Source organism: Saccostrea cucullata, unplaced genomic scaffold (genome assembly GCF_032062105.1).
Source record: "Saccostrea cucullata isolate Sc308-1 unplaced genomic scaffold, CSIRO_AGI_Scuc_v1 ctg1862, whole genome shotgun sequence".
NCBI classification, from domain to species: domain Eukaryota; kingdom Metazoa; phylum Mollusca; class Bivalvia; order Ostreida; family Ostreidae; genus Saccostrea; species Saccostrea cuccullata.
In genome coordinates, this window is record NW_026919279.1 from 53,411 (window position 1) to 80,652 (window position 27,242).

Sequence of the window (27,242 nt, forward strand, 5' to 3'; positions counted from 1 at the left end):
CTTGCCTATTTGAGATGTTAATACACAAGCTGCATCAGATACTAGTGTAGATAGGCAGGCTTGTGCTCTTTGTAATCTAAAACAAAACAAAATGTGCTGTAATATCGATGAAAAGTTGCATAACAATGAGAAAATTGGAAATCATCATATTTTCTAACCTTCCTGTGTTTCCCTTAACTTTAAACCAGTAGTGATTTTGTGTACGGGGTAACAACTGGTTTTTATTAATCAAAGACATTAAATTCAAGGGCCTAAAAGGGTCTTGGCCTATCTTGCCCTTTTGTAAATTAACAGTGACAGAACCAAATGTATCAAACTATTTGAAGTTAATTTTGAAATTGTTTTAAAATGATAATATTTTTGTCTTGTTTTATTTATGAAATATCTCTAAAAGCTTCAAAATAGTAATAAAAGCCTCTAATAGAGTGTTCTTCTCCGTTTTTTGTTGTAATGACTCTTTAATGGTCATTTTGATTTTAAGGAAGAAAATATCTTGGGGTAAAAGAGCGATTACGACCTCGCATGCATTAGAACGCAGCTAAAACAGAGTGAGCAGATGCAAACTGTAGTCAGGTTAATACATCTACTTAACAAAATAATTATTACGTTTAAAAAGATTTCTCTTCTGTGTTCGTGGCCATTTGTATTCATCTAGGGAACAGAGCGTATCTAAAAGAGGAAGCTGTTTTTATATAAAATGAGAAAATCCAGCAAATTATCATGTCAATTATTTTGTCATTAAATTATTTTTTTCAAGAATAGAGGTTTAAGTAATTATTTCGAAAACGAACAATACTTTGATCATTCCAAGAATAACTTGAGTTACATGTATAGATGAATAACTCTCCATTGGTTAACTTAAGAAAGACAAAATGTCGTCAATAGGATTCGAAATGTTATTTTTACTTACAATGAAAAGCAAAGGCCTTAATAAATTTTGTCTGTACAATGGCTTTTCATGTCGTTAAGGTTTTGTTCCTTTTATGCATTTCATGATCACAGACAATTAAATAAAAACTTCGTGAGCAACCAATCAAGTCCGTATTTTCTGTAATAGTTAAGGCGTTTAGGAAGTATATACATTAATAAAATAACATGATTCAGCATCATATATGTGTAATTATAAAACATATGGATCTAGGAGTAGAAATATTCGCTCTTTTTGGAACACATCTTTGCCAACTTCTCCTTTTGAATAATTGTCTTGTTAGCATTACATATGTACATTGTTTTTATCTTTTGAACGTTACATGTTTTTAAGTGCATGGATTGATGCATTCGATAACCCCAAACAAACTTGCTGAGGCAACTTTACCTCTAGAAAAATGATTGATGTTGTGCATCTCCCCGTGAAGCAAGTTAAAACAAAAAGGTAATAATAGTAACCCAGTATAATTGATTTGTTTGGCAGATTTTATCTGTTACATTAATATCAAAGGAAAGTTAAAATAAAAAAAAAATCCATTCCGATGAAATACATTTTAAAATACAAAATAAAATCAAGTTTGATATGTATATCTTTGACAGAGTCCTAAACTTAAAACCAGAATAAAATTGCAATTCAGACACATAATATTATGAAGGTAATTTCTTATTTCATTGATACAGTTACCATTGAAATGCTGCAATCGGCTGTGGATTACATGTATTTACTTAGCTAGTAGAGGCGGCGAGAATTGCAGCTTTCTGACGCATTCTTTGCTGGACATGTTATACAAATGATTAAAGGTTTGACAATTTATTGACAATATTCTACCATCAATAGCAGCTGCCTGGTGAATATGTCAGAAAAATCTGCGCTTCTCCTCAAATGATTTTCCCCCAGGAGTACACATTATTATTATACGGAAATCTCTAAGTACTTTTAGATATTGTGCTTTATTCAAGAGACGTATACATGGATTAAAAAGTAATGGTTCAAGACTAATCCGAAGTAAGTTCAGAGAAATACAAATGGTAGATTCCTGGAGAAAACTTAACCGCCTCCCTTGTGACGTCACCAGTGTATAACGCGTATATATAACGGCAGATACCGGAGGCTGATAAACTGAGTTTATTGTATTGGAAATGAAAAGCTTAAGATGATATTGGTTTTTGAGAACTGCCAATTAACGGACTGAATCCTATTTCTTTAGATGGTAAACAGAGAAGGGGCTATCAGACAAATTCAGGACCATTCAATTTACGAACTAATTTAATAATAGGCTAAAAACTTTATTGCCTTCATTTTCTGGTCGCTGATATTCTTCAAAGGTTATAATGGAATTCGAGAATCTGTCAATGACTACAACGGCATTAGACAGTTTTGTCAATGATAGCATATACCCCCGCTTTAATGGAACTACGATGTCCTCTGGTTTTGACAAAGATGGGTATATACGGATTTCGTTATACAGTATTATTTTCATATCGAGTGTACTTGGAAATGGACTGGTGATACTAACTCTGGTGCAGAACCACAGGATGAGAACAGTCACCAATGTGTTTCTTTTGAACCTAAGCGTTAGTGACTTACTTCTGGCAGTTTTCTGTATGCCGTTCACAATCATTCCACAACTAATGAGAAAATTCATTTTTGGCGAAATCATGTGCATTACCATTCGATATTTTCAAGGTATGTAAAATATATGATAAATTATGTCAACACTTTCCAGAGTAATTTGAATTTTCAAGTTAATTTCATGTTCTATTGAGCTGACAAGTTGATTTAAAAAATGTGCATCATAAAAGTGAATTTCTTTTCCAACATATCTATGTCTGTTGATTCAATTATTTCATATGACACATTGTCATTTTTATTACAGTAAGATCTCTATTAATCAGAAATAATCAATCACTTCAACTAAAATTTCGGCATCCACACGTTTTTCGCAAAATTCTCCATATTTCACTTGGAATGCGTCAGGACTCATTTCGTCCATATCAAGTGCAATCGTCATCAGGCCGTTGTGCAATGATCAGACTTATGCAATCCATCATTATGTTTAAATTGAGCCATTGTCCAACGAGAGCGGCAATCCAGCTCTCTAAATGGCACCGGAAATGACAGATTTCCCGTCGTTCCCTATTTCAATTCCGTTTATGTACCATACACGGTATAGCCATTAGGAACTCCACCTTTTCAGTACATCTGTGATGTATTTGTCCATCATTATTAGCATGTACCCATTTCTCACTCAACATAAAAAGATAATTATCTAAATTCACTCTCATCTCTTGATGGACAAGATCTGTTTGTTATCGACTTGAAATTTCTTTTTGATTTTTTCCGGTAACCAGACCTTTCTCTTTAGAAGTAATTAAGCCCAGGTCAATTTTCTGAGGTCCGTGTATTATCCAACTGAGATCTTCTAACAATATTGAGTTGAAAAAAGGAATGTTATTCAAAATATTTTAATAAATATCTGTAACGAAGTATAAATGTATGATTTAGATCATAATGTGATTTTAATTGCTCGCCATATGACTCCTATAATGCTAGAAATTAGAGTAATTAAAGATATTTTTTGAAGGCATATTTCAGCGATTAAAATATTAGCATTGAGAGAGATTACTTGTTGCTTAAAATACCAGTACCTTCGGAAGGCAATATTAGCCATGCAATCTAAAAATGGCGTCTATAATAAAAACTTATTAATGATGAAACTCAAAAGTTTCAGAAAAATGGAATGTACTAAGTATTCAAATAGACGTTCTCACTAGGAGATATTTTCATGTAATATGCCATATTTTAAAATTAGATATAGAAGGCTAATAAAACATTACGATGCTATGATTGAAGTCCAATCTGCCAGAAATAGGCTGTCAGGTAATATAATAAAATACTAGATTTTCCTTCAAAATTTATAGCAATACAAGAGACATATTTATGCAAGTTCAATCTTGCAAGGGAACTCAGTATCTCATTAATGATGAGATATTGCAATTAATGTAAAGTCGTGGTTCAGACTGTGCTTAATTTATGATTTCAGATATACTAGACTTAAATAATTTTGAATTAACGCCTAGCGTAACCATCAGTTTAATTATCGGGGCTAATTGTTCCCATACACTAGTAATAATGTTATGACATTATAGAGACCTCTCTTTAACTCTTTTTAAAAAAGAATTTTCAATCATGTTAATTTTCCTTGATAATTATTTTACCAGAAAACCAGGGGCTATATAAATTATCTGACATTAGAGACAATCAATAAAATCTTCAAAATTGTGCAATTCATTCCAATTATCACGCCCGAGGACAATAGGGATGATTATTGTGTTGACGATATCGCATTGGGTTTTTATCAGCAAAGATGTTCAAGAATTCATCAAATGCAATCAAGCAAAGTCTGGTTCCGCAAATTCACCAGGCACGTATTCGCCGAGGTAGCTAGGACAGACGCTGTGGTAACAAGGTTCTAGCTTTCATTCTTTTGTCTTCATTAATCAACACCGAGAAAACAAAAGGATATATAAGGGTTTTCTCAATACGTGCGACAGATTAAGCATACCGGTATTAGGTTTTCACACAGCACATCGAAAAGTTTATCTACAGGCATTTAAAGTAATGACAAGACTAAGATCGAGGAATTTATTAGTTTTTCTTTTTTATTAACTGTATTGTTAAATGTTGATTTTTAGGATAATAAACAGAATGCTTATTTTAAATGGAATTCCCGTCAATCTATTTACAAAATGACTGTTACAAAATCTACAGAAAAAAAATCGTATTTTTAAAACTACAAACTAACAGTATCTTCATAACAACAACTGAAATGCCTAAGTGAGTAAGAAATAAATAGTGGGTAACGAAAAAAGTTCATTCGATACTTAATGTTTTCCATGAGGATTTAGCTTCTTAGATAGTGGAAGAAATGTCAAATATCTATGACGATGCTAATTATTTTCACATTATCTTAAGAGTAACTTTTTTAAAAAAAAAAGGTGAAAGCACACTTTAAACACTTATATGTGTCGATTTCAATTTAACATGTACAGCGAATGTGTTGGAAATATCAGTTCAAGTGGAAATCTATGCCTTGTAACATACAAGAACCCCATTACAGAGAAAGTCAGCAAGTCAAAATTTTATCGTCTGAATCCTTCGTGAGTGTCTTGTTTTGTTTACAACGATCTTAGTACATTTTGTTAAAAAGGAACAACCAGGCCCAATTGCTCATTGAATGAGCACAATGTGTATTTCGTGTTTTAATTATAGAGGGATGTAAGGAATAAGCACAACAGCAGACCGTAACATGCTTTTTATTAAAGAAACTTATGCCATCTGTCAAAAAAACTTGTGTTCAGGATAAGTACTGACAAAATGTCATAGAATGTAAATGGTTGTATTTGAAAATGGATATAAGAATCTGTTTTTCAAGAAATTTCATTTAAAAAAAAACTTAGAAACTGACAAGTTGCTTTGTCAGTAGTGGATTTCTCTTATAAAATACAATGTCCTTTAAACTGTCTGTATCTCAGAACCCAGGTGACAGGAAATCATTAATCAGCTGGATATGACCAGGGACCCTGTATACTAACGGTCCCTGATATGACCAACTTCTGGTTCAACGTCCCTCTGTTGACGTGAGGAAAAGTTTAATTAAACATCAATGATTTTCTGGAGGAAATCTTATTTTTAATTAAAATGAACAGAATTTCACCAAACCTTGCAGGGACCAGCTGGGATGACAAAAACTAACACAAAAACTCATACAATTAAAGTTATTTAAGTAATCACTGTCTAGTTAGTGTAGTATGCCAGGGCATCAACGATAGTAGGAAACATGGGATAATTTGCAAAACGGGCGAACTCATGTTTCCCACAATCGTTGATGTCCCTGGCATACTATACTAACTAGACAGTGATTCCTTATATTCCCATTTCATTGTGAAATAAAATTGTAGGTTAAGACTTTAACCAGAAGTCTCTGTCGAGACTGAAGCTCTACTGGTTTGTACTTATAGCAAAGGAAGAGGAAATTTTCCTCTTCCTTTGCTATAAGTACAAACCAGTAGAGCTTCAGTCCTGGAAAGTACTTGAGCAGTTGGGAATTGAAACTTTACACTAGCAAAAAAAGAGAATAATGATCCTTGAATAAGTTTCTTTATGTTCTTAGTGTAGTCTACTTGCATGCCACATTATATTATAATCACACTAAAACTGTATTTGAAGTAGCATTTTGAGAGTAACAGAAATTGCTATCTTTATTAACCAAGGTAATAATGTTCATTGAAGTCAAAAACGGATATAAAGAATTATGTACCTTAGTGTAGTCTACTTGTGTGCCAAGTTATATTGAAATCAGACCAAAACTGTAGGAGGAGTAGCATTTTGAAAGAATTTCACAGAAATTTCTATTTTTAGTAACAACGCCTACACCATTCATCGAAATCAAAAACCGATATACAGAATTATGTATCTTAGTGTAGTCTACTTGTGTGCCAAGTTATATTGAAATCAGATCAAAACTGTAGGAGGAGTAGCATTTTGAAAGAATTTCATAAAAATTTCTATTTTTAGTAACAACGCCAAGACTGTTCGTCGATATACAGAATTATGTTTCTTAGTGTAGTCTACTTGTGTGACAAGTTATATTGAAATCAGACCAAAACTGTAGGAGAAGTAGCATTTTGAAAGAATTTCACAGAAATTTCTATTTTTAGTAACAACGCCAACACCGTTCGTCGAAATCAAAATCCGATACACAGAATTATGTATCTTAGTGTAGTCTACTTATATGCCAAGTTATATTGAAATCAGATCAAAACTGTGAGGAGTAGCATTTTGAAAAATTGTTTACAGACAGACAGACAGACAGACGGACGGACGCCGGACGCATTACTATCGCATAAGCTCTTCTGGTCTCTGACCAGTAGAGCTAAAAATGTAGACATAGACTTGAATTACACGAGAACTCCCATGCAAATTTAAATAGTCCTCGCCCAATGACGTCAAACACAAAGGCAGCCGCACGAGATTTACATGCATATTAAGCCTCCTTAGCTCCTGACCTATCGATCTGCCTAATTTACATTCCGGTAGACTTATCAAGAGATCAACTTCTCTAGCTTTCAAAGAGTTATCACAGAGAGAAAAATTAAAAATGGAAATATAAATTCAATCATTAGAATTCCTGAAATTTATGTCTTAAAAAAAAACATTGAATTACGTATATTTCGAACATTTCTGAATAATGTGCTGGTGGCAATAAAACAGAATCTACATCAAGACAAGTTGTCATGAAAAAAAAGAAATTTAATTGTATTTAGAATTAAAAAAAAAATTAACCATCGTATATATAACTGTATTAATAATATGAAATACTGGAATGTAAATGTCATATAAAAAAGATATGCATTTAGCAGCTCTACAAAGTGATAATATGATTGTCATTGATCACCTTTCAATTGCTTAGTTTTTATAGGAAACTGTGAGATCTTCCTACATCAGTTCTTTTGACTGTGGTGCATATTTCCTATTAGAACAGAATCCTAAATTTCGTGTTGAACTTAATTCTGTTTCCAGACTTTTTTTTGGTAATTAAACATTTTTAAAAAGATGACCAAAGCTCCCCTGTAGGAATTGAATAAAATATCAGATTCTGCCTTCAAGATGTGACTTCTCTGTCTTTCTCTTGGCTCCTGAAGATGAGTTATTTTTGAGTGATAAGTCCTGAGTGGTCCATTTGCATAGCTGTTAATGATCCCAGTAATGACCCATGGCAGTATTAAATGACCATAGACGTATACATTGTAGCACTGTCTCTCTTTTCATCTCGGTTTGGTCAAGTAAATTAGAATACAGCGTTTGTCATTGGGATTTAATATGAAAAGGGTGACATGTAAATCCGCTGTGGTCAATGTCAAACGAATACTAGGCTCTCTCGTAACCGGTTAATCACCCCTATCATTGGAATACAGTTAACCCTGCTTTCCTTATTAACGAGAGTAATTACTATGTGATGCCAACAAAGTCCATGTTTGGTTTATTTAGACTGTGTTACAAAGTATTTTACTTTATGGAATGTTAATTCGAAGAACAATTTTTTTGATACGTGTACATATCATGATGGCATTAATGACAACAAAATACGGAATTTTCAATTTTTCTACCGCAAATTATTTTTTTAAAATATGAAACTGTCTTTCCCATCTTTTCTAGTCGGATAGGGACAGATCTGCACATTTTTAATGCCATTTATGCTGGGATCACTAGTAAAATACGGTAATAAGACACCAGCATGCGAAATATATCGATATAGTATATGTTCCTATACATTCAAGAATTTCAATCACCCAAACAGAGGGAACATTTAAGGTTATTTTACCTAATTAATTCTTAAATGAATTACGAGGGGTGATCAAAAAGTTCGCGAACTAATAGTTAAATAACTGCCAAAAAAGAAATGATATAGGATTTCAGTCTTGAAAATTTTTTAAAGTAGTCCTGCCCATCTGCAATCGTTCTACCCATGCGCGGATCACGTGATATAGCGGTCACGTGACATGCCCCTTAGCGTTCTGTCACAGAAGCTTTAAGACTTTTCTGACTCATATTTCTTACCATGCAAGTTATTTTTTACAACAAAAACAGTCCATTTGTCGGAAATGGCCAAATATCGGCAATAGTATGGGTGGATAATGATATCCTTTTCCAGAATGAACATGGTGAACAATCAATCCATTTAATAAAAAAACTTCCGGCAAGTTTTTTTCTCTTCATAAACCGTGTACCAATTTTTATAAGCTTCTGCAAAGGAATTTCCAAGATAAACATTTAACTATACTGCCATTCGTTTGTCGAATACGACTGTCAACTATTTTTTATGTCATAAGTGATCTACATATTGACGTGAAAATGACGTCACGAACATGGGGCAAAACGTATCATTACATAAACTATTTATAGAACATTTGTATGACTCTATGTGTGCCAAATTTCATTCTGATCTGAGTTGTGGTTACGTAAATATAGAAATAGTTCGCGAACTCTTTACTCTTTAATCACCCCTAGTATCTACCTTTATAAGTGCATACATTCAATGGATTTGCTTCCTATTGTGTTTATATTGAAAAACAAACTGCAGTTAATATTGTAAAACGACTTCGATGTCCCTTAATTACGGAGTCCCATATGGTTGTATAATACTTAATTGGTAAAGATAATGGTGTAGGGGCCTATTCTGGTGTTCTATTAACCCAACTTTTAGTTCGTACTGTAAACGTCAAAGGCCCAGCTTTATTATTTTATTATTATGGTAGGGAATTATGAAATGGAAAAGTACATCGTTTTGACAGAGAAGTTCACTACGCAATAAACGAAAAACGCTTCATAAAAATCCAAATTTATCAAAATCATGTTTTTAAAAAGTTAACTATTAAAAGTTATTTTATAGCAAACAAATAAAAATGGATATCCTGCGTGACGTTATTATTGTGGGGCTTCATAAACGCTAAAAAAGATGTCGTAACTTTAAACTAGAAATTCAGTGCAAACTTTCGGATCAGACCCATTTTCACTCAAGGAAATGGTGAATTACCCCCTTTTCTAATTTATGTTACTATGCAGTTGACACAATGGATTTTCAATAAAGTATCATGAGTGATGTATTTTGTCCGTAAAGATTCAAAATCCATTAATTTCCTGACAAGCACAAGGAAATATGATAGATTGAATCCTCTTTATGAAATAATATTTTAAAGTGTAAATCGATAAAACCAGGAGGAAGTGTTTTTGACCTAAAACAAACTTTTAGAAAATTTATTATCCAGGATTAATTCACCGTTTTCATGCTTTACGGAAAGAAATGTAGTGCTTTTCAGACAGATGTATATTTCATTAAATTTTTGTGGAAGAATATTAATATAACACATGGGAAATGAACCATGACAAATGCATATAATATACATATGTATAATTTCGTACTCAATGGTTCAAACTTTGGGAAATTGAAAATTCTAGTCCATCTCTGCTCTTTTTCTCGTGTCATTTCGTACAGTGTTTATAATACGACACTGCTTCTTACTTTACTCCAGAGTTAGCAAATATTTCAATGGTACTCAGTTGACATAAAAATATATCAGATATTAAATTGCCTTTTCTGGAAAGTTAGTTTTTTTTTTCCAATAATGCAATACTTTTAAACTCACTGTCAAATTTTGACTGACGTTAGCTATACTTATTACACACAAGACCTTTTCTGTCTGTTATTTTGTCCCTTCATTAGAAAACCTTTCCCCCTTCATTTATTCTACAGCATTCGTCTCGAGATTTTATCAAATGATGCATCAGACTGTAAATTTTATTCCTCTTTAATAATATTTCCTTTTTAAACAATTTCTTTTTATATAAATGTGTGTGTTATGTATACGATGCCTCCTCACGTGGAACACCGACTACAAACACTTAACGGCATATGAAGAAGTTATTTAATTGATTTTCTAGTTTGACCTTGATGAATGATACAGTTTGAGGGAAAAAAGAAACCTTATGGATCCCGAAGTCATCCGCGGAAGACATCTATTATTTCTTTTTTAAATAGTCTTCTTTAACCCCAAAGGCACCGTCATTTTTGACATTATTAAAGAGGTTTACGATTTAAAATTTTCACAATATGTTTACCCAATTTCAATTCTGGCATTTATCATTAAATACTTCTATATGAATTAAAAGCACTAGAGTGTACAATAGATTTGTTTTAAAGCCACGCTTCTGCAAATAAATTCCAAGAGTGACGATGAGATAAATAATTCTTATTGTGAGAATTGAGACATCGAAAATTGCGTTTTAGAGTACTTGCCTAATTGTGACCATAAATTCTCGTTATTTGTAGTTCTTTAGAAAGTATCAAAGCAAAGGATATCAATAGTCTGATTTCAAGTTATGATTTCGATACTATGAACTTGTCACCAGATACAATCTGTTATTAAGTCGAATAGCGACTGACGTTTTTCATACAAAATGTTAGGTAAATTATTTACACAGTGAATTGTCTACCGATATTTCCGTTTGACCGATTATTAGGAGCACAGGGCGGATGTAACCGGTTGACAGGGGATGTTCACTCCCTCAGAGCACCTGATCCCACCTCTGTTGATTTCAGAGGTCTACGTTAGCTCTGCTTCCAAACTGTATTGTTTCAATGGGCTCCTGAGTCTGATTACTGTTTTTCATCTCCATGTTTCATTAACAGAACTAAAGTTGTTATATCATCCGAACATCATCATTCAGTTTCTGTCAAGTAAACCCCAGATTGAATTTTATTCTTAATAGTGAGTGTGAAAACTAATAAATTTACGGTCAAGAGCAATGCTTTATCCTCACCACTTCGGCGACAGAATGAAATCTCGTTTGAAGCCATATTAAAGTACTAACAAGGCACGTGAAAAGAACGTGTTGTCATCTCCCACGCGAGCACTGTCGCGGCCGCCAGTCTTTAATTGTTGTGTATAGAAATCACTTTCAGGAGCATGCAATATTGCTTTTTTCCCTTACTCTTATGAATTATTAAAGAATTGTCGCTGGATTTCCAGCCCTACAGGAGAGCAAAACAGTGAAATAGAAGCCCCTTTGGGATCCTTTCACATTATAGTAATTAGAAATACCTCGGGCGTAGGGAAATGTGATGAAAAATAAAGTGTCATTTGTTTACATTATGGAATAAGTGTGGTGGACATCGACAAGTACTCGTTTTTAAACTAGCTACAATCAAAATTGCTAACTTTTAAGTCATTTTTAGCTCTACTGGTCAGAGACCAGAAGAGCTTATGCGATAGTAATGCATCCGTCGTCCGTCCGTCTGTCTGTCTGTCTGTCCGTCTGTAAACAATTTTTCAAAATGCTACTCCTCCTACAGTTTTGGTCTGATTTCAATATAACTTGGCACACAAGTAGACTACACTAAGATACATAATTCTGTGTATCGGTTTTTGATTTGGATGAACGGTGTTGCCGTGGTTACTAAAAATAGAAATTTCTGTGAAATTCTTTCAAAATGCTACTCCTCCTACAGTTTTGGTCTGATTTCAATATAACTTGGCACACAAGTAGACTACACTAAGATACATAATTCTTTTTATCGGTTTTTGATTTGGATGAACGGTGTTGCCGTGGTTACTAAAAATAGAAATTTCTGTGAAAATCTTTCAAAATGCTACTCCTCCTACAGTTTTGGTCTGATTTCAATATAACTTGGCACACAAGTAGACTACACTAAGATACATAATTCTGTTTATCGGTTTTTGATTTCGATGAACGGTGTTGCCTTGGTTACTAAAAATAGAAATTTCTGTAATTTCTTTCAAAATGCTACTTCTCCTACAGTTTTGGTCTGATTTCAGTATAACTTGGCACACAAGTAGACTACACTAAGATACATAATTCTGTGTATCGGTTTTTGATTTGGATGAACGGTGTTGCCGTGGTTACTAAAAATAGAAATTTCTGTGAAATTCTTTCAAAATGCTACTCCTCCTACAGTTTTGGTCTGATTTCAATATAACTTGGCACACAAGTAGACTACACTAAGATACATAATTCTGTGTATCAGTCTTTGATTTGGATGAACGGTGTTGTCATGGTTACTAAAAAATAGAAATTTCTGTGAAATTCTTTCAAAATGCTACTTCTCCTACAGTTTTGGTCTGATTTCAGTATAACTTGGCACACAAGTAGACTACACTAAGATACATAATTCTGTATATCTGTTTTTGATTTGGATGAACGGTGTTGCCGTGGTTACTAAAAATAGAAATTTCTGTGAAATTCTTTCAAATTTCTACTCCTCCTACAGTTTTGGTCTGATTTCAATATAACTTGGCACACAAGTAGACTACACTAAGATACATAACTCTCTGTATCGGTTTTTGATTTGGATGAACGGTGTTGCCGTGGTTACTAAAAATAGAAATTTCTGTGAAATTCTTTCAAAATGCTACTCCTCCTACAGTTTTGGTCTGATTTAAATATAACTTGGCACACAAGTAGACTACACTAAGATACATAATTCTGTGTATCGGTTTTCGATTTGGATGAACGGTGTTGCCGTGGTTACTAAAAATAGAAAATTCTGTGAAATTCTTTCAAAATGCTACTCCTCCTACAGTTTTGGTCTGATTTCAATATAACTTGACACACAAGTAGAACACACTAAGGTACATAAATCTATTTATCAGTTTTTGATTTCGATGAACTGTGTTGACGTGCTTCTAAAAATAGAAATTTCCGTGAAATTCTTTCAAAATGCTACTTCTCCTACATTTTTGGTCTGATTTCAATGTAACTTGGCACACAAGTAGACTACACTAAGATACATAATTCTATATATCGGTTTTTGATTTGGATGAACGGTGTTGCTGTGGTTACTAAAAATAGAAATTTCTGTGAAATTATTTCAAAATGCTACACCTCCTACAGTTTTGGTCTGATTTCAATATAACTTGGCACACAAGTAGACTACACTAAGGTACATAATTCTGTGTATAGTTTTTCACTTCAATGAACGGTGTTGCCACGGTTACTAAAAATAGAAATTTGTTTAATACACTCAAAATGCTACTCCAAATACAGTTTTAGTCTGATTATAATGTAATGTGGCATGCAAGTAGACTACACTAAAACATAAAGAGACTAAATCAAGGATCATTTTTCTATTAATTGCTGTTGAAAAGTTTCAGTTCCCAACTGCCTAAGTACTTTTCTCTTCTTTTGCTATAAGTACAAACCAGTAGAGCTTCAGTCTCGACAGAGACTTCTGGTTTATCTACTGTGACGTCATGCTTTGGATTAGTTCCTTTATAACATACATCCCAGTTCCAAATTCGTGTGATTTTTTTTAATTTAAGAACCCTATGACCAAAATTGTGTGAAAGACATATGATTCCCATTGAGATGTTATGCAGTCACTGTAGTACAAATGTCCGAGTTCATGGTTTTATGACATTTGTGGTTTTTAGCTCTACTGGTCAGAGACCAGAAGAGCTTATGCGATAGTAATGCGTCCGGCGTCCGTCCGTCTGTCTGTAAACAATTTTTCAAAATGATACTCCTCCTACGGCTACGGTGTTGCCATGGTTACTAAATATAGAAATTTCTGTGACATTCTTTCAAAATGCTACTCCTCCAACAGTTTTGGTCTGATTTCAATATAACTTGGCACACAAGTAGACTACACTAAGATACATAATTCTGTATATCGGTTTTGGATTTCGATGAACGGTGTTGCCGCGGTTACTAAAAATAGAAATTTCTGTGAAATTCTTTCAAATTTCTACTCCTCCTACAGTTTTGGTCTGATTTCAATATAACTTGGCACACAAGTAGACTACACTAAGATACATAATTCTGTCTATCGGTTTTCGATTTGGATGAACGGTGTTGCCGTGGTTACTAAAAATAGAAATTTCTGTGAAATTCTTTCAAAATGCTACTCCTTTCACAGTTTTGGTCTGAATTCAATATAACTTGGCACACAAGTAGACTACACTAAGATACAAAATTTTGTTTATCTGTTTTTGATTTCGATGAACGGTGTTGCCGTTGTTACTAAAAATAGAAATTTCTTTGAAATTCTTTCAAAATGCTACGTCTCCTACAGTTTTGGTCTGATTTCAATATAACTTGGCACACAATACTAAACTAAGATACACAATTCTATATATCGGTTTTTGACTTCGATGAACATTATTGCTTTGGGTACTAAAAATAGAAATTTCTGTTAAATACTCTCGAAATGCTACTCCAAATACATGCAGTTTTAGTCCGATTATAATATAATGTGACATGCAGGTAGACTTCACTAAGAACATAAAGAGACCTAATCAAGGATCATCATTCTATTTATTGCAGTGGTAAAGTTTCAATTCCCAACTGCTTAAATACTTTTCTCTTCCTTTGCTATAAGTACCAACCAGTAGAGCTTCAGTCTCGACAGAAACTTCTGGTTTCAATTATCATTTATTACGTAATTAATATAGTGTTCTGGCACAGCTTCCCCACCCAATATGCATGGCAAAATAGACGAGACACTAAGTGTAACCTTAGATTTATTTCTTATCTCACTCATCTTTCCATTGAATGTGAAGAATAATATTCAAAACTTACAGAAATTGTAAGAAAAAATTATACAACCTACAAAATTATTTGAAAAGTATCCATTCAACCTCTGAACAATTAAGAAGTATAAATGTTTTAATGCCCAATAATTTTTTTTTCTTTTCCAAAGTCGGTAAATATTGTTTCGTTATATCTATTTAAAGAAGGAAAGGACGAGCAAACTTCGATACGGAAAATATTCAAAAAGAGTCCGACGTGACTTATTCCCATACGGTACAAAAATAAATTATGTATACAAAAAAGCTAACCTTACTTAATGGAAAGCATGTTTGTAATTCCTTTTATTATGAGATATGTAATGGGAATTTTATCGGGATTCTCAGCTAATCGCATCCCCACAGCGACGGGTCAACCGTCGAGTTCTCCCGGGATGAATTCCCAATGTCATGTTGATTTGAAAATGAAAATGGATGAATTTGAAACTTTTCAATAATCTTTCTTCCCCCAAAAACACTGGATGATTTCAAGAGGTTTATTAAATGGTTTCCCTTATTCATTCACTCATTTAAAGTTGTTCCTTTTTACCATCGTAGATTCAGAGGTATTTAATTTTTGTCATTTTTTCTCTCTATAAAAAAATTTAACTTTTCCTTAACTTTTGAAAAAAATCTTGCTAGGGCTTTCATATTTCATGTTCTTTGCAACAAGACCTATCTTTGTCTACCAACATAATAGTATTTGACCTTGACCTTGGAGTTTGCAAAATTTTATTAATCTTTAACCTCGGCCGTAACTTACATGGTTGATTCTAGGGCTTTCATATTTCATACAATTATTTTTTATGACTAAATCCTTACCTTGAGTACCAATATGTATTTTACCCCGACTTTGATAATCATGACCTTAATGTATGAACAATTTTGCTCGTGCTTTTATATTTTAAATAAATTTTACACTTCTGTGGCCTTCAACTCGACATTTCAATATTATATGGACAACGTATTATCTATTAAAGGGGTATGGACGTTTCAACTGATTTTTTAAAACCAATTTTAATGTTTACAATTCCTACCTAAGGCATCATCTATTGATTAGCAAAAATTTGAACATCATTTGTTGATTAACAAACAAGATACAGAACTTAAAGTTCTTCATAATGTAAACAAGGCTCGTGCCTTGTTTTTGTTTACATACAGCTTTGTTTTTGTTTACATACAGAAAATAAAATTTATAACAAAATGAAATTCAGCAAATCAATAGTAACTGTCAAATCGTACTTAAAATTAATCTTTTTTTAAATTATCTACTTTGAACGATATATATATATTAATATATTAAACTGTGTAAACAAAAACATGACACGGGCCCTATTTACATAACCAAGGTTTGGAGCTCTAAATCTGTCGTGTATCTCGACAACTGACGTTCAGATTTTTGATGATCACTACAAAGACCCTAGTTTAATATTTGTAACCAGAAGTCTCTGTCGAGACTGTAGCTCTACTGGTTTGTACTTATAACAAAGGATGAGAAAAGAAGCCATTGCCATCAGACCAAAACTGTAGAAGGAGTAGCGTTTTAAACAAAATTCAAAGACATTTCTATTCTTAGTAACAATGGCAACACTGTTCATCGAAATCAAAAACCGATGCACTATTTTATGTATCTTAGTGTAGTCTATTTGTATGCCAAGTTACATTGAAATCAGATCAAAACTGTAGGAGGAGTAGCATTTTAAAGAATTTTCACAGAAAATTCTATTTTTAGTAACCATGGTAACACCGTTCATCGAAATCGAAAACCGATGCACTATTTTATGTATCTTAGTGTAGTCTACTTGTGTGCCAAGTAATATTGAAATCAGACCAAAACTGAAGAAGGAGTAGCGATTTAAATGAATTTCACAGAAATTCTATTTTTCGTAACCATGGCAACACCGTTCATCGAAATCAAAAACCAATGCACTATTTTATGTATCTTAGTGTAGTCTACTTTTTGCACCAAGTAATACTGAAATCAGACCAAAACTGAAGAAGGAGTAGTGTTTTAAAGGAATTTCACAGAAAATTCTATTTTTAGTAACCATGGCAACACCGTTCATCGAAATCAAAAACCGATGCACTATTTTATGTATCTTAGTGTAGTCTACTTGTGTGCCAAGTTACATTGAAATCAGATCAAAACTGTAGGAGGAGTAGCGTTTTAAAGGAATTTCACAGAAAATTCTATTTTTAGTAACCATGGCAATACCGTTCATCGAAATCAAAAACCGATGCACTATTTTATGTATCTTAGTGTAGTCTACTTGTGTACCAAGTTATATTGAAATCAGACCAAAACTTTAGGAGGAGTAGCGTTTTGAAAAATTGTTTACAGACAGACGGACAGACAGACAGACGGACGGACGACGGACACCTTACTATCGCATAAGCTCTTCTGGTCTCCGACAAGTAGAGCTAAAAATGGGAAAATAAATTTTTGAAATTTTAGCTGAAACTGTGTCCATGCCCCTTTAACAATACTTCGTTACTTTAATTCATATGTCGACTCGACATATCCCAGTGAGCTTAAAGTAAAGGATATGATAAAGTCTTGACACATCTTTTTCCATATTTTAATTTGTTACTAGAAAAGACGTTAATGGTAACCAAACAACAATGCTTTATGATAAACTTGATGACTTCGACCTTACAATCTTCAAACAGAGCGGTTGTGAACAGTCGGTAGGGGATTGTTAATTTCTCCGTGGTACCTGGTCCCACCTCTGATATTTTATGGAGTGGAGGTCCGTGTTTGCTCTCCTCCCGATCAGTATTGTTTAAATGGATTTTGAGCTTGAATACTGTTCGTTTTCATCATATTACATATTGAACAATACCTTTTTTGGGGGGTTCAAACATTTGTGTGATCTAATGACCTTGAAATTTGGCCTACATTTTAAAATACTTAGACATGGTCATCAGGAACATTACGGCGACATCAGTGTTTTACAAACAAAACTTGTTTTATTTATCAAAAAATTGCTTGAATTATCAACTTTTTTGTCAAAAATTTGATTTGTTCAAGAAATAGCTCTTGCATATCGAATCAACTGGGAGATTTAAATCCAATATTCAGGTGATATAGGCATACTGTTACACAAAAAAGGAAAGTTCTTCCAAGCCATCACGTTCATGATAAAGTTTGTCGTTAGATAACCATTAACGTCTCTTCCATGCCAAATATCCAAATATAAAAGGGATGCGTTATTCCCTATGGCACGAAAGCTTTCTGAAACTTCTTATTTGATTAGTTCAGTTATCATTGCTATCATAACTAAAATTAAAAACCTTATATTTTTTCAAGAGGAACATTAATAATGACCTCCCTTTTAGCCCTGTGAAGATCCCTCCTCTAAATTTTTGATGTTAGGAAATAAATCATGCTAATACTAGATAATACTTTATCCCGCGTTTCTTCATTGCTCTTCATTGCGCCTATGAAAAATTCAACTCAGTTGATTACTAATCCGATTATTTAGGCAAGATTTGTTTGTTAGGTTACAGGCCACCATTTTCAATCCTTTCCGAAGAAAATTTTGTATTGCATTTTGAATGTAAGAAAGGTGCTTGTTTGCATTGTTTCATCAATCCGTAAATGATTACAGTCTTTGAAGGGCTTACCAAGTTATTTTAGGGAAAGACAAATTAAAGTACACGCACTCGTCTCAGACGCAATTAGTACAGCATGGAATGATCTTAATTGTGACCCTATGACTTATCTACCTCCATAACAGTGAAGATTACATTTGCTCAATTTTTTATTTAACGTGATAGTTTCTATTATCTACAGATTTTCTTCTGTTTCGAGGAATTCTCATTAATTGCTTATAATAATACACACAAGCAGCATCAAAGCATCAAACAATCAGCAAAATCATCTGGGTTCATGACCCTCTTGTATCTTTATTCAATCAAGGTCAAGATATTAGCGTCTATATTTGTCTAACACTGACCTTAAGATAAATCTAAGATCTCATTAATTATAAACACAAATACAATAACATTTCTTTCAGCATGCATAAAAATAGATCGATTTGGAGTTTCACATAAATTCAAGATATACTATCGGTTTGAACGTCATCTCATCGACGTTCAAAAGAATCTTCAGGGCTCGAAATATGAAAAGATGGTAATAAATCCTTCTTTAAATCAAATGTGAAAATCATGTAAAACGGGCTTTAATTCATCCAGACATCTCCTAATCTCCGCTGTATGAGCTCTTGTGAGGTGGCAGCTTCAGTAATGTCGTGGCTGCGGCTATTAGGAGAATTAGACCCTGCAGGGCAATGAAAACAATTACCGAACACCGATTTTACCATCGTCTTAATGACTGTCGGAGAAAAATATTATCGCTATTTACAAAATTACAAGTGAATTTTTTTTAGCTCTTCGTATTATGCAGGATCTTTGAAATTCTTTCTTTTTTGTGAACTTTGAAATTTAAAACAAATATTCTCTCATAATTAAGTTTTCCAATTGAGTCGAGTAAATCTATTAGGAGGAAAATCAAATAAAAATGGAGACTGCAGTATCTAATGTATTTTTGAAGACAATCGAGGCTGCAAATCAAGGCTGACTTCCATTAGTCCCACTTTACTTCTTTGATAGGGTAATTAGTTTTATCAGGGTAATTACAGCAAAAGACTCGAAATTAGTGACCAAAAATTGAAGTACTAAACTTGATACCAAAATTCATGATTCAGCGGACATGCGCGAAGGTTTCTTTTGATGATATCAGGGATTTGAAGGAAAAATGCATTGCGATAGAAATAATCTACTTCAGAAAAAAATGGTCCTTTTAAAAAATCTAGGTGAGCTGTAAATAGGGTTAATTAGTGCACAAAGGTATTCCTTCAGCAAAGACATCGTAGAAGTGTGGATTCATCAAGTTCTTTTAAAACATCGCTGATTGAAAATGAAACGGCAGGTGTTTGAAGAGTAGTTGTCAAATGATGACTGTTCGATGCAAAAGAGATCTTTACCAGTGAGGAGTGGTCCGTTTCTAGGGCTGTGCAATAATATCGATATTCCGGTATATTGCGATACGTTGATAAAAAATATCGTATCGCGATACGTTTTTCCAGTACCGGTATACCGGCAAAAAGGTTCGGGTTCGGAATTAAGTTGCGGGCTCGAGATGCATTAAATTAAATACGAAGAAAAATGTCAGAAACGTTTGATGACTTGTTCGCGATCGTGCCAAACACCAAGGCAAAAGCAGATGCATGGATGCACTTTGGCTTTAAAAAGAATAAGACAACAAGCGAGATCGACAAATCCGTTGCAGTTTGCAAGGTGTGTCATGCAGAGGTAAAATACGCCGGGGGGACAACGAATCTCCTTCACCACATGCGAAGGAAACATCCAGCCATTTCCTTAACGAGTGAGCCAGTGCCATTGAAAAAACCAAAAATAAAAACTGAAAAAGATGGAAACAACAATTTTGCACAGCCAAGGTTAGATCACGTTATAACAGGAAACATAAAGTATCCCCCCAAATCTGTGAAAGCCCTTGCCATCACTGACAAAATAAGCAGATTAATTATTAAAGACCTGAGGCCATACAGCATGGTTGAATCAAGTGAATTTAGAGATCTTGTTAACACGTTGGATCCTCGCTACATTGTACCGAACAGAAAAACCTTTTCAGAAGTTGCAATCCCAAACCTCTACAGAGAGTGTAAAGCAGATGTTACACAGAAATTATCTTGTGCTGAAATGGTAATCTTTGTTTATTTCAGTTTACAAAAAAAAATATTATGATAATAATATTTATGAAATTAAAATTTGATAATGGAGTCCACTTGTAAGAAATTTAACAAAATAAAAAAAAATAAAATAAATAATCTGAAAGTAAATGTTATGTTTTTTTTTTAATCATCAGGTTGCTCTGACTACAGATGGATGGACCTCTCGTGGTACAGATTCCTACATAACAATAACAGCATGCTTTATAGATGGGGATTGGAACCTGATCAACAATGTGTTACAAACTAGAGCAATGCCTGAAAATCATACTGCAGAAAATATTGCCAATGTTCTAAAAGCTGCAATTACAGAATGGAATCTGCCTAGCCCACCTGTACCCCCAATTGTATCTGACAATGCAAAAAATATGGTGAAAGCAGCAGAACTTTTAGAGACTAGTTTCTATTTAGGATGTTTTGCACACACTCTAAATCTTGCTGCTCAAAAAGCCTTACAAGTGCCAAGCGTGAATAATCTGTTGACAAAGGTTAGAAAAATAGTTGCATTCTTTCACAGGAGCACAATTGGTGCTACTGCACTGAAAACCCAGACAGATTTACTAGGTTTACCAAATCATAAACTGATTATGGACGTTGTAACAAGATGGAACAGTGCATATGACATGTTCACAAGGTATCTGGAGTTGCAAGTTGCTGTTACTGCTGTTATTAGAAACAAAAATCTAGGCACCTCTACAGATAAAACCCTTAAAGACCTTAGAACTCTGACTGATGATGATGTTTCAATGGCAGAAGAAGTTGTAAGGTGCTTACGTCCACTCAAATCAATCACGACAGCATTGTGCACTGAATCCATTCCAACAATCTCTGTCATATTACCATTACATGACCAGCTATGCAATAATTTTTTGCAACCAAAAGAAGAGGACACACCCTGTGCAAAGAATGTGAAGAAGGCAGTACTCAATGATCTAACAAACAGATATTCCAAACAACAGGATGATTTAGCTGTTGCCAGTGCTCTTGACCCAAGATTTAAGAGCCTGCCATTTTTGAGTGCTGATGAGAAAGAAAACTGCTTTCAGAATATCATCAATAGGATGAAAAATGTTAATACTGTCCAGGTTAAAGTTGAGCCTCAGAATGAAAACTGTCAATCACAACTACCACCTTTGCCACAAATGCCTGAATCTAGTGGTGCAAGTCAATTATCAACCAGTCTCACCGAAGCTGAAGAAAAAGAGAGTGATGAAAAGTTACTGAGTGATAAACCTACAGATACAAAAAGTGGTTTTGCAGATTTCTTAGGAGATGTTTACATAACTGCTGTAGACAAGGCACCAACCCCTGATGAGAAAGCAAGACAAGAAGTAGAGAAATACAGACACATGCCATCAGTGGCCGTATCCTCCAATCCACTGGTCTGGTGGAAGGAAAATGCAAAAAATTTTCCTGTTCTAAGTGTAATAGCCAAGCAGTATCTCTGTATTCCTGCTACCTCTGTGCCATCTGAAAGGGTTTTTTCAACTGCAGGGGATATTGTGACAGCTCAAAGAGCTTCACTTAAGCCAAAACATGTTGACATGCTCATATTCTTGAAAAAGAATTTGAAGTGAGCTGAATGTACTGACTCACATTATCTCCTGCAGTTCATTTTTTTGTTGAAAAATCACCCACCATTTATCAAAGAATAATAAGAAAATGCAGGTTACTTTGAATATTTTTATTTCACCTTCCACCAGATCAGTGGAGTGAAGCACACAACTGACATTAACTGTGACAAGTTTCAAATTACTTTTGCTAGATGCATAATCATCTTCATTGTTATATCTGCAATTAAAACTGTAATCAAATCAAGAAGAACTTTCTTTTTTTTATTTAAGTTATTTCTGAACATTATTTGAATTTTGTACATGGTTTAAAGTTTGAAAATTTTTTTTAAAAAGTGTTAAAATTAATAAAATATTTTATTGAAAATATCGCAATACATATCGCAATACAGTTCAAAATATCGCAATATATCGCAATACGAAATTTCCAGGCAATACCCAGCCCTATCCGTTTCGCATACATGTGCGTTTTAAGAATAGATAAAAAAAAAAGGTTCTCAGAGAGGAGATCGACATAAAAACAGAGATAACTCCTCTTAAATTTACTCTACTTAGATAATAACACCGACAGTATTCATAGTAAAAAAAAAACAGAAGTCTTTGTCGAGACTGTATTTCTCACTGTTTGTACTAATAACAAAGGGAGAGAAAAGTAGCAGTGTAATTGAATCTTTGCAACAGTAATACATAGAATAATGATCCTTGATTTAGTTTTTTATGGGAAGATTGCAATCAGACTAATACTGTAGGAGTAGCATTTTCAAATACGCTTAAAGAAATATCTAATTTTAGTAACCATGGCAAAAGCGTTCATCTAAAACTGCTAAATAGAATCATACCGGGTATATAATGATTTAGTCTACTTGCATGCCAAGTTATACTCAGATCTAAGCAAAACTGTAGGAGGAATAGCATTTGAAACGTTTTTTCAAAGAAACTTCTGTTACACTAGACATCGAAATCTAAAACTTTTATACGGAGTTACTAGTGTCTTACGTTATATCGAAACAGACCAAAACTGATTAAGGACGCTCTAAACACTGCACACTAAAGAGCTCTATTTATTGGGTAGTTTTATGCAGTTAGAGTGATCTGCCCTTAGATGTAAGATTCAAGAAATTGTTATTTACCGTTAATTACATAATTTATAATAGATTAGAATATTTTTAGCATTATATATAAGACCAAGAGTAAGACATTTAATTAATTATTTTCATTAATATTTCCAATGTAAGTAAACGACAATGATTTCTACTCACAAATAATTCTTTGTCCTTGAACATTTTTCCTGCACAAATAAGGCACATACCCTAATGAAAAAGTTTCAATATGCATATCTATATATGATATGTTTTTTCAGAGTCCAAAAAACAGTTTCTGTTGTGTTTAGAGCTTCCTTAAGGAGGAGTAGCGCTTCAAAGTGTTTCACAGAAATTTCTATTTTTAGTAACCACAGCAACGCCATTCATCGAAATACAGAATTATGCATTTAAGTGCAGTCTACTCGTTAGCTGCAATATGTAGCCCTCTGCCCATTTCTTTCTGTTTTTTAGGGGGGGGGGAGTTACAACTCCTTAGGATCTCCGTAATGGTGTAAATGTGGGAGTAATTCACTCCCGCACAGAATCCGTTAATGGCTATTTTATTAACGTTTCTAACCTGACCTCAAAAATCTAGTTATACAAGACATAAATCAATCCAAAAAATACAAAGAACAACATATCGTTTATTTTTCATGTACATGTATGTCAACATCACAACTTGAATTTATCCACCATGTTTACTGACCTAAAACTGTAGGAAGAGTAGCATTTTGAAAATATAATGTTGACAGACAGACGGATGGACGAAAGACACTTTACTATCACATAAGCTCTTATGGTCTCTTACTAATAGAGCTTAAAAACGTATGATCATAATTAAGTTGATGAGATTATTATTACTTTTGGAAACATAACTATAACACACTAACATTCACTTCATCCATATAAAACAATGTATGAAACGGGAGGGACTGGCCATTTTGAATAAAAGTAAAAGGAGTTGAAACCCAACCCCCTCTCAACCAATAGGGTTTTCGAGTTTTAACAATTTTTCTCTTTAGCTTGTCATTTTTTTCCCGATATTTGTCTCATACATTTGTTTTGTCTGGCCTCTTTTAAAAACAATACTACGTGCCTGAATAAAAACCAAACTTGGAGCAGATCAAAATCAGTTTGTTAATTAATTAGAATTCGTATCATGGATTTTTGTTACGAAGATAGTGGTCCTTGCTCCGTATAATGTTTGTTCTTTTTTTTTTCACATTCACGTATGTTCACTGTCTAATAGCAGAATCGTATTATTTGCATCATGAACTTTTTAAACAAACATTTCTTATTTATTTTCAGCTGTCTCTGTGGGTGTGAGTTGTTTTACTATCGTCACGATTTCTCTGGAAAGATACTTCGCCATTGTTGAACCACTCCGATCTCGTCGTTGGCAGACTCGATCCCACTCCTATAAGTGCATTCTTGGAATATGGCTTCTGGCCTTGACCTTGATGATACCAATTGCCGCCTCACAGAAACTTATACAAATTGGAAACAAAGACCGCCATGCTTGTCGCGAAATTTGGCCAAAACATATGAGGACTATTGAAATTGTGTACGGTGTTTCCTTATGTGCGATCTTGTTTATCATCCCTTTATTCATTATGGCGCTGGTTTATGGAAGAATTGCATTTAGATTGTGGGCAGATATCACTCAACAGGTCAATGACAATGCAGGTAGGTTTGCAAATTACAAGGAAAAGATGTATTAAAGAAAAGACCATGCATGCATAAATGGTAGCATTTACTAGTACTTGTATGGCCAAATAAAAAAGACGGATGCAGTGCTGATTTCCTTGTACCTGACCATGATTATTGAATATCAAGTCCATTCATAAGGAAATTTAATATTAGTTTCCTGTAATGAATACATCTGAATTGTCTTAAAAGTTCATTTAAAATGAATTTCTTAATATGCCAAACAATAAAATAATCAAGTTCGTTAATGTTTCAGACGGGACTGGTACGTCCAAGAAAGACGCGGATAACTCATCGGTGTCCTTGCCTCTTCGAGGAAATCAACAGAAAAATGGTGACCACGTAAGCTTACGTCATTCTAATCTACGTCACAGTATATCAAGCAGACGACGAGTCATTAAAATGTTGGTTGTGATTGTGCTCGAGTATTTTATCTGTTGGACACCGCTGTACGTCTGCAGCACTTGGAAGATCATTCACTACGAATCCATTCACAGTCGCGTGTCGAATCTTGCCTGGTCGCTGATGCTTCTTCTGGCCTATGTGTCCTCGTTTGTTCATCCTGTAACCTATTGTTTTATGAACAAGAACTTCAGGAAAGGATTTGTATCAGTTTTCAAGTGTTTTTTACAGAACCGTCTAACGACCAACACTGAGATGAGTAACTTGACAGCCACTTCGTCCCCCACCGTTCGATTCCACTCAACGGAGTACACAAAAGTTCAGTCTATAGACTAGTGTCATCATTATGATAAAAAAAAATCCTGTCTACAGACAATAGAGCGTCCATTCTATATATTACTAGATATCATCATCGAATTTATCCTGGGTCAAGACTGTAATGATAACTGAAAATCTACTTAAAACTAAAATAGAGCAAGTAGTTAGATAAAGAGATGAAAATTGACAAGAGTAGTCAGTAATTTTTTTTTGACAAGTACAGTTGTTATCGACCGTCGTTTAGAAACGAACTTTACTGATTAATGGCTTTTCTAAACATTAAATTGTAAGGAAAAGGATATATTTTCTAAAAATAGCCTGAAAAAATAAGAAAATTGAACAGTGTATGGTTAAACAAAGCTGCACATGTACCAAAACCAAGAAGGGCTGATGCAAAGGTTCGGTGTCTGTGTATTATCTTCCCCCAAATTACTACATCTCCAACAACTGAGGAGCACACATGGACAAAATTTGCTTATGTTTTATCGATGTTTTGATTCGACACTATTATTTTGCAGACTACTAAAAAGAAATTTTGTGAAATTATTTCCATACGCAAACCTTTTTAACAAGTTTTGTCTATGGTAAAGTCAACTGCAACTAAAAGTAGAATTTCATGGAAATTCCTTCTCATTCTGCAGTTTTGATAGAAATTTGGCATTCAAGAGAATTTATCTCGTCTCGTAACATCCATTTAAAAAAAGAGTCAAGATGGCAGGAAAGTAGCTGTAGTCACATGTATTAGCTCGCCGTTTGGAAAATAATAAGATGGACGACCAGAGACATGATGTAGAGCAAAACCATTTGATAAACAAGAAGCCAATGGGCCACATCGCTCATCTGAGAACAATGGCAGGAAAAAGTGCATATCAGTTCAGTATTGAGAAGTTTACAGGGGGGGGGGGGGGGGGGGGGCTTGAATCTACACTACCTGAGGCACTACCCAACCACAACCCATGTGCACTACTATCCCTTCCAAATAATGATTAATAGACCAAGTTAATTAAACCAGTGGTCAGATATCTACTTCTAACTTTTTAGATGGCTAGAGAGCTTTTGTAAGATAAGCTTAATATGTAATTGATAAAATCATGAACTGTATGTATCATACTTTTCAGTACTTCGATTATTTTGCCCTATTAATTCTTTAAAAAAGTTGTCCGGATTTACGAGGTTTCACTGTAGGTTGTTCATAATGAAAAAAAAAAAAAAAGAATGAGATTTTATTAAATGAGTAAAATGGCATCTCGTGAGAGACATCTGGCATATGATCCCATGTTAACGAGTCCATATTACTTTCATGTATTAATATTGTACCACGATTGAACCCAATTTCT

General features: G+C 33.9%; 2 protein-coding genes across 2 annotated transcripts; both read left to right on the forward strand.

Annotated features, from left to right (window-relative positions):
- The first annotated feature begins 1,589 nt into the window (after positions 1–1,589).
- On the forward strand, positions 1,590–26,792 carry LOC134228872 (cholecystokinin receptor-like). The gene is made up of 3 exons (XM_062710568.1): positions 1,590–2,614; positions 24,787–25,164; positions 25,442–26,792. Exons 1-3 carry the CDS (start codon positions 2,260–2,262, stop codon positions 25,921–25,923), a joined length of 1,215 nt encoding a protein of 404 aa, XP_062566552.1. The 5' UTR covers positions 1,590–2,259; the 3' UTR covers positions 25,924–26,792.
- LOC134228863 (E3 SUMO-protein ligase ZBED1-like) lies at positions 20,234–22,573 on the forward strand. Its single transcript, XM_062710557.1, has 2 exons — positions 20,234–20,799; positions 20,963–22,573. Exons 1-2 carry the CDS (start codon positions 20,242–20,244, stop codon positions 22,400–22,402), a joined length of 1,998 nt encoding a protein of 665 aa, XP_062566541.1. The 5' UTR covers positions 20,234–20,241; the 3' UTR covers positions 22,403–22,573.
- Positions 26,793–27,242: the final 450 nt, after the last annotated feature.

Coding starts and splice junctions, on each gene's coding strand:
- LOC134228863 (XM_062710557.1), top strand. CDS start 20,242: ATGTCAGAAACGTTTGATGACTTGTTCGCGATCGTGCCAAACACCAAG. Junction 20,800..20,962: donor AATTATCTTGTGCTGAAATG/GTAATCTTTGTT, acceptor TTTAATCATCAG/GTTGCTCTGACTACAGATGG.
- LOC134228872 (XM_062710568.1), top strand. CDS start 2,260: ATGGAATTCGAGAATCTGTCAATGACTACAACGGCATTAGACAGTTTT. Junction 2,615..24,786: donor TACCATTCGATATTTTCAAG/GTATGTAAAATA, acceptor ATTTATTTTCAG/CTGTCTCTGTGGGTGTGAGT. Junction 25,165..25,441: donor ACAGGTCAATGACAATGCAG/GTAGGTTTGCAA, acceptor TTAATGTTTCAG/ACGGGACTGGTACGTCCAAG.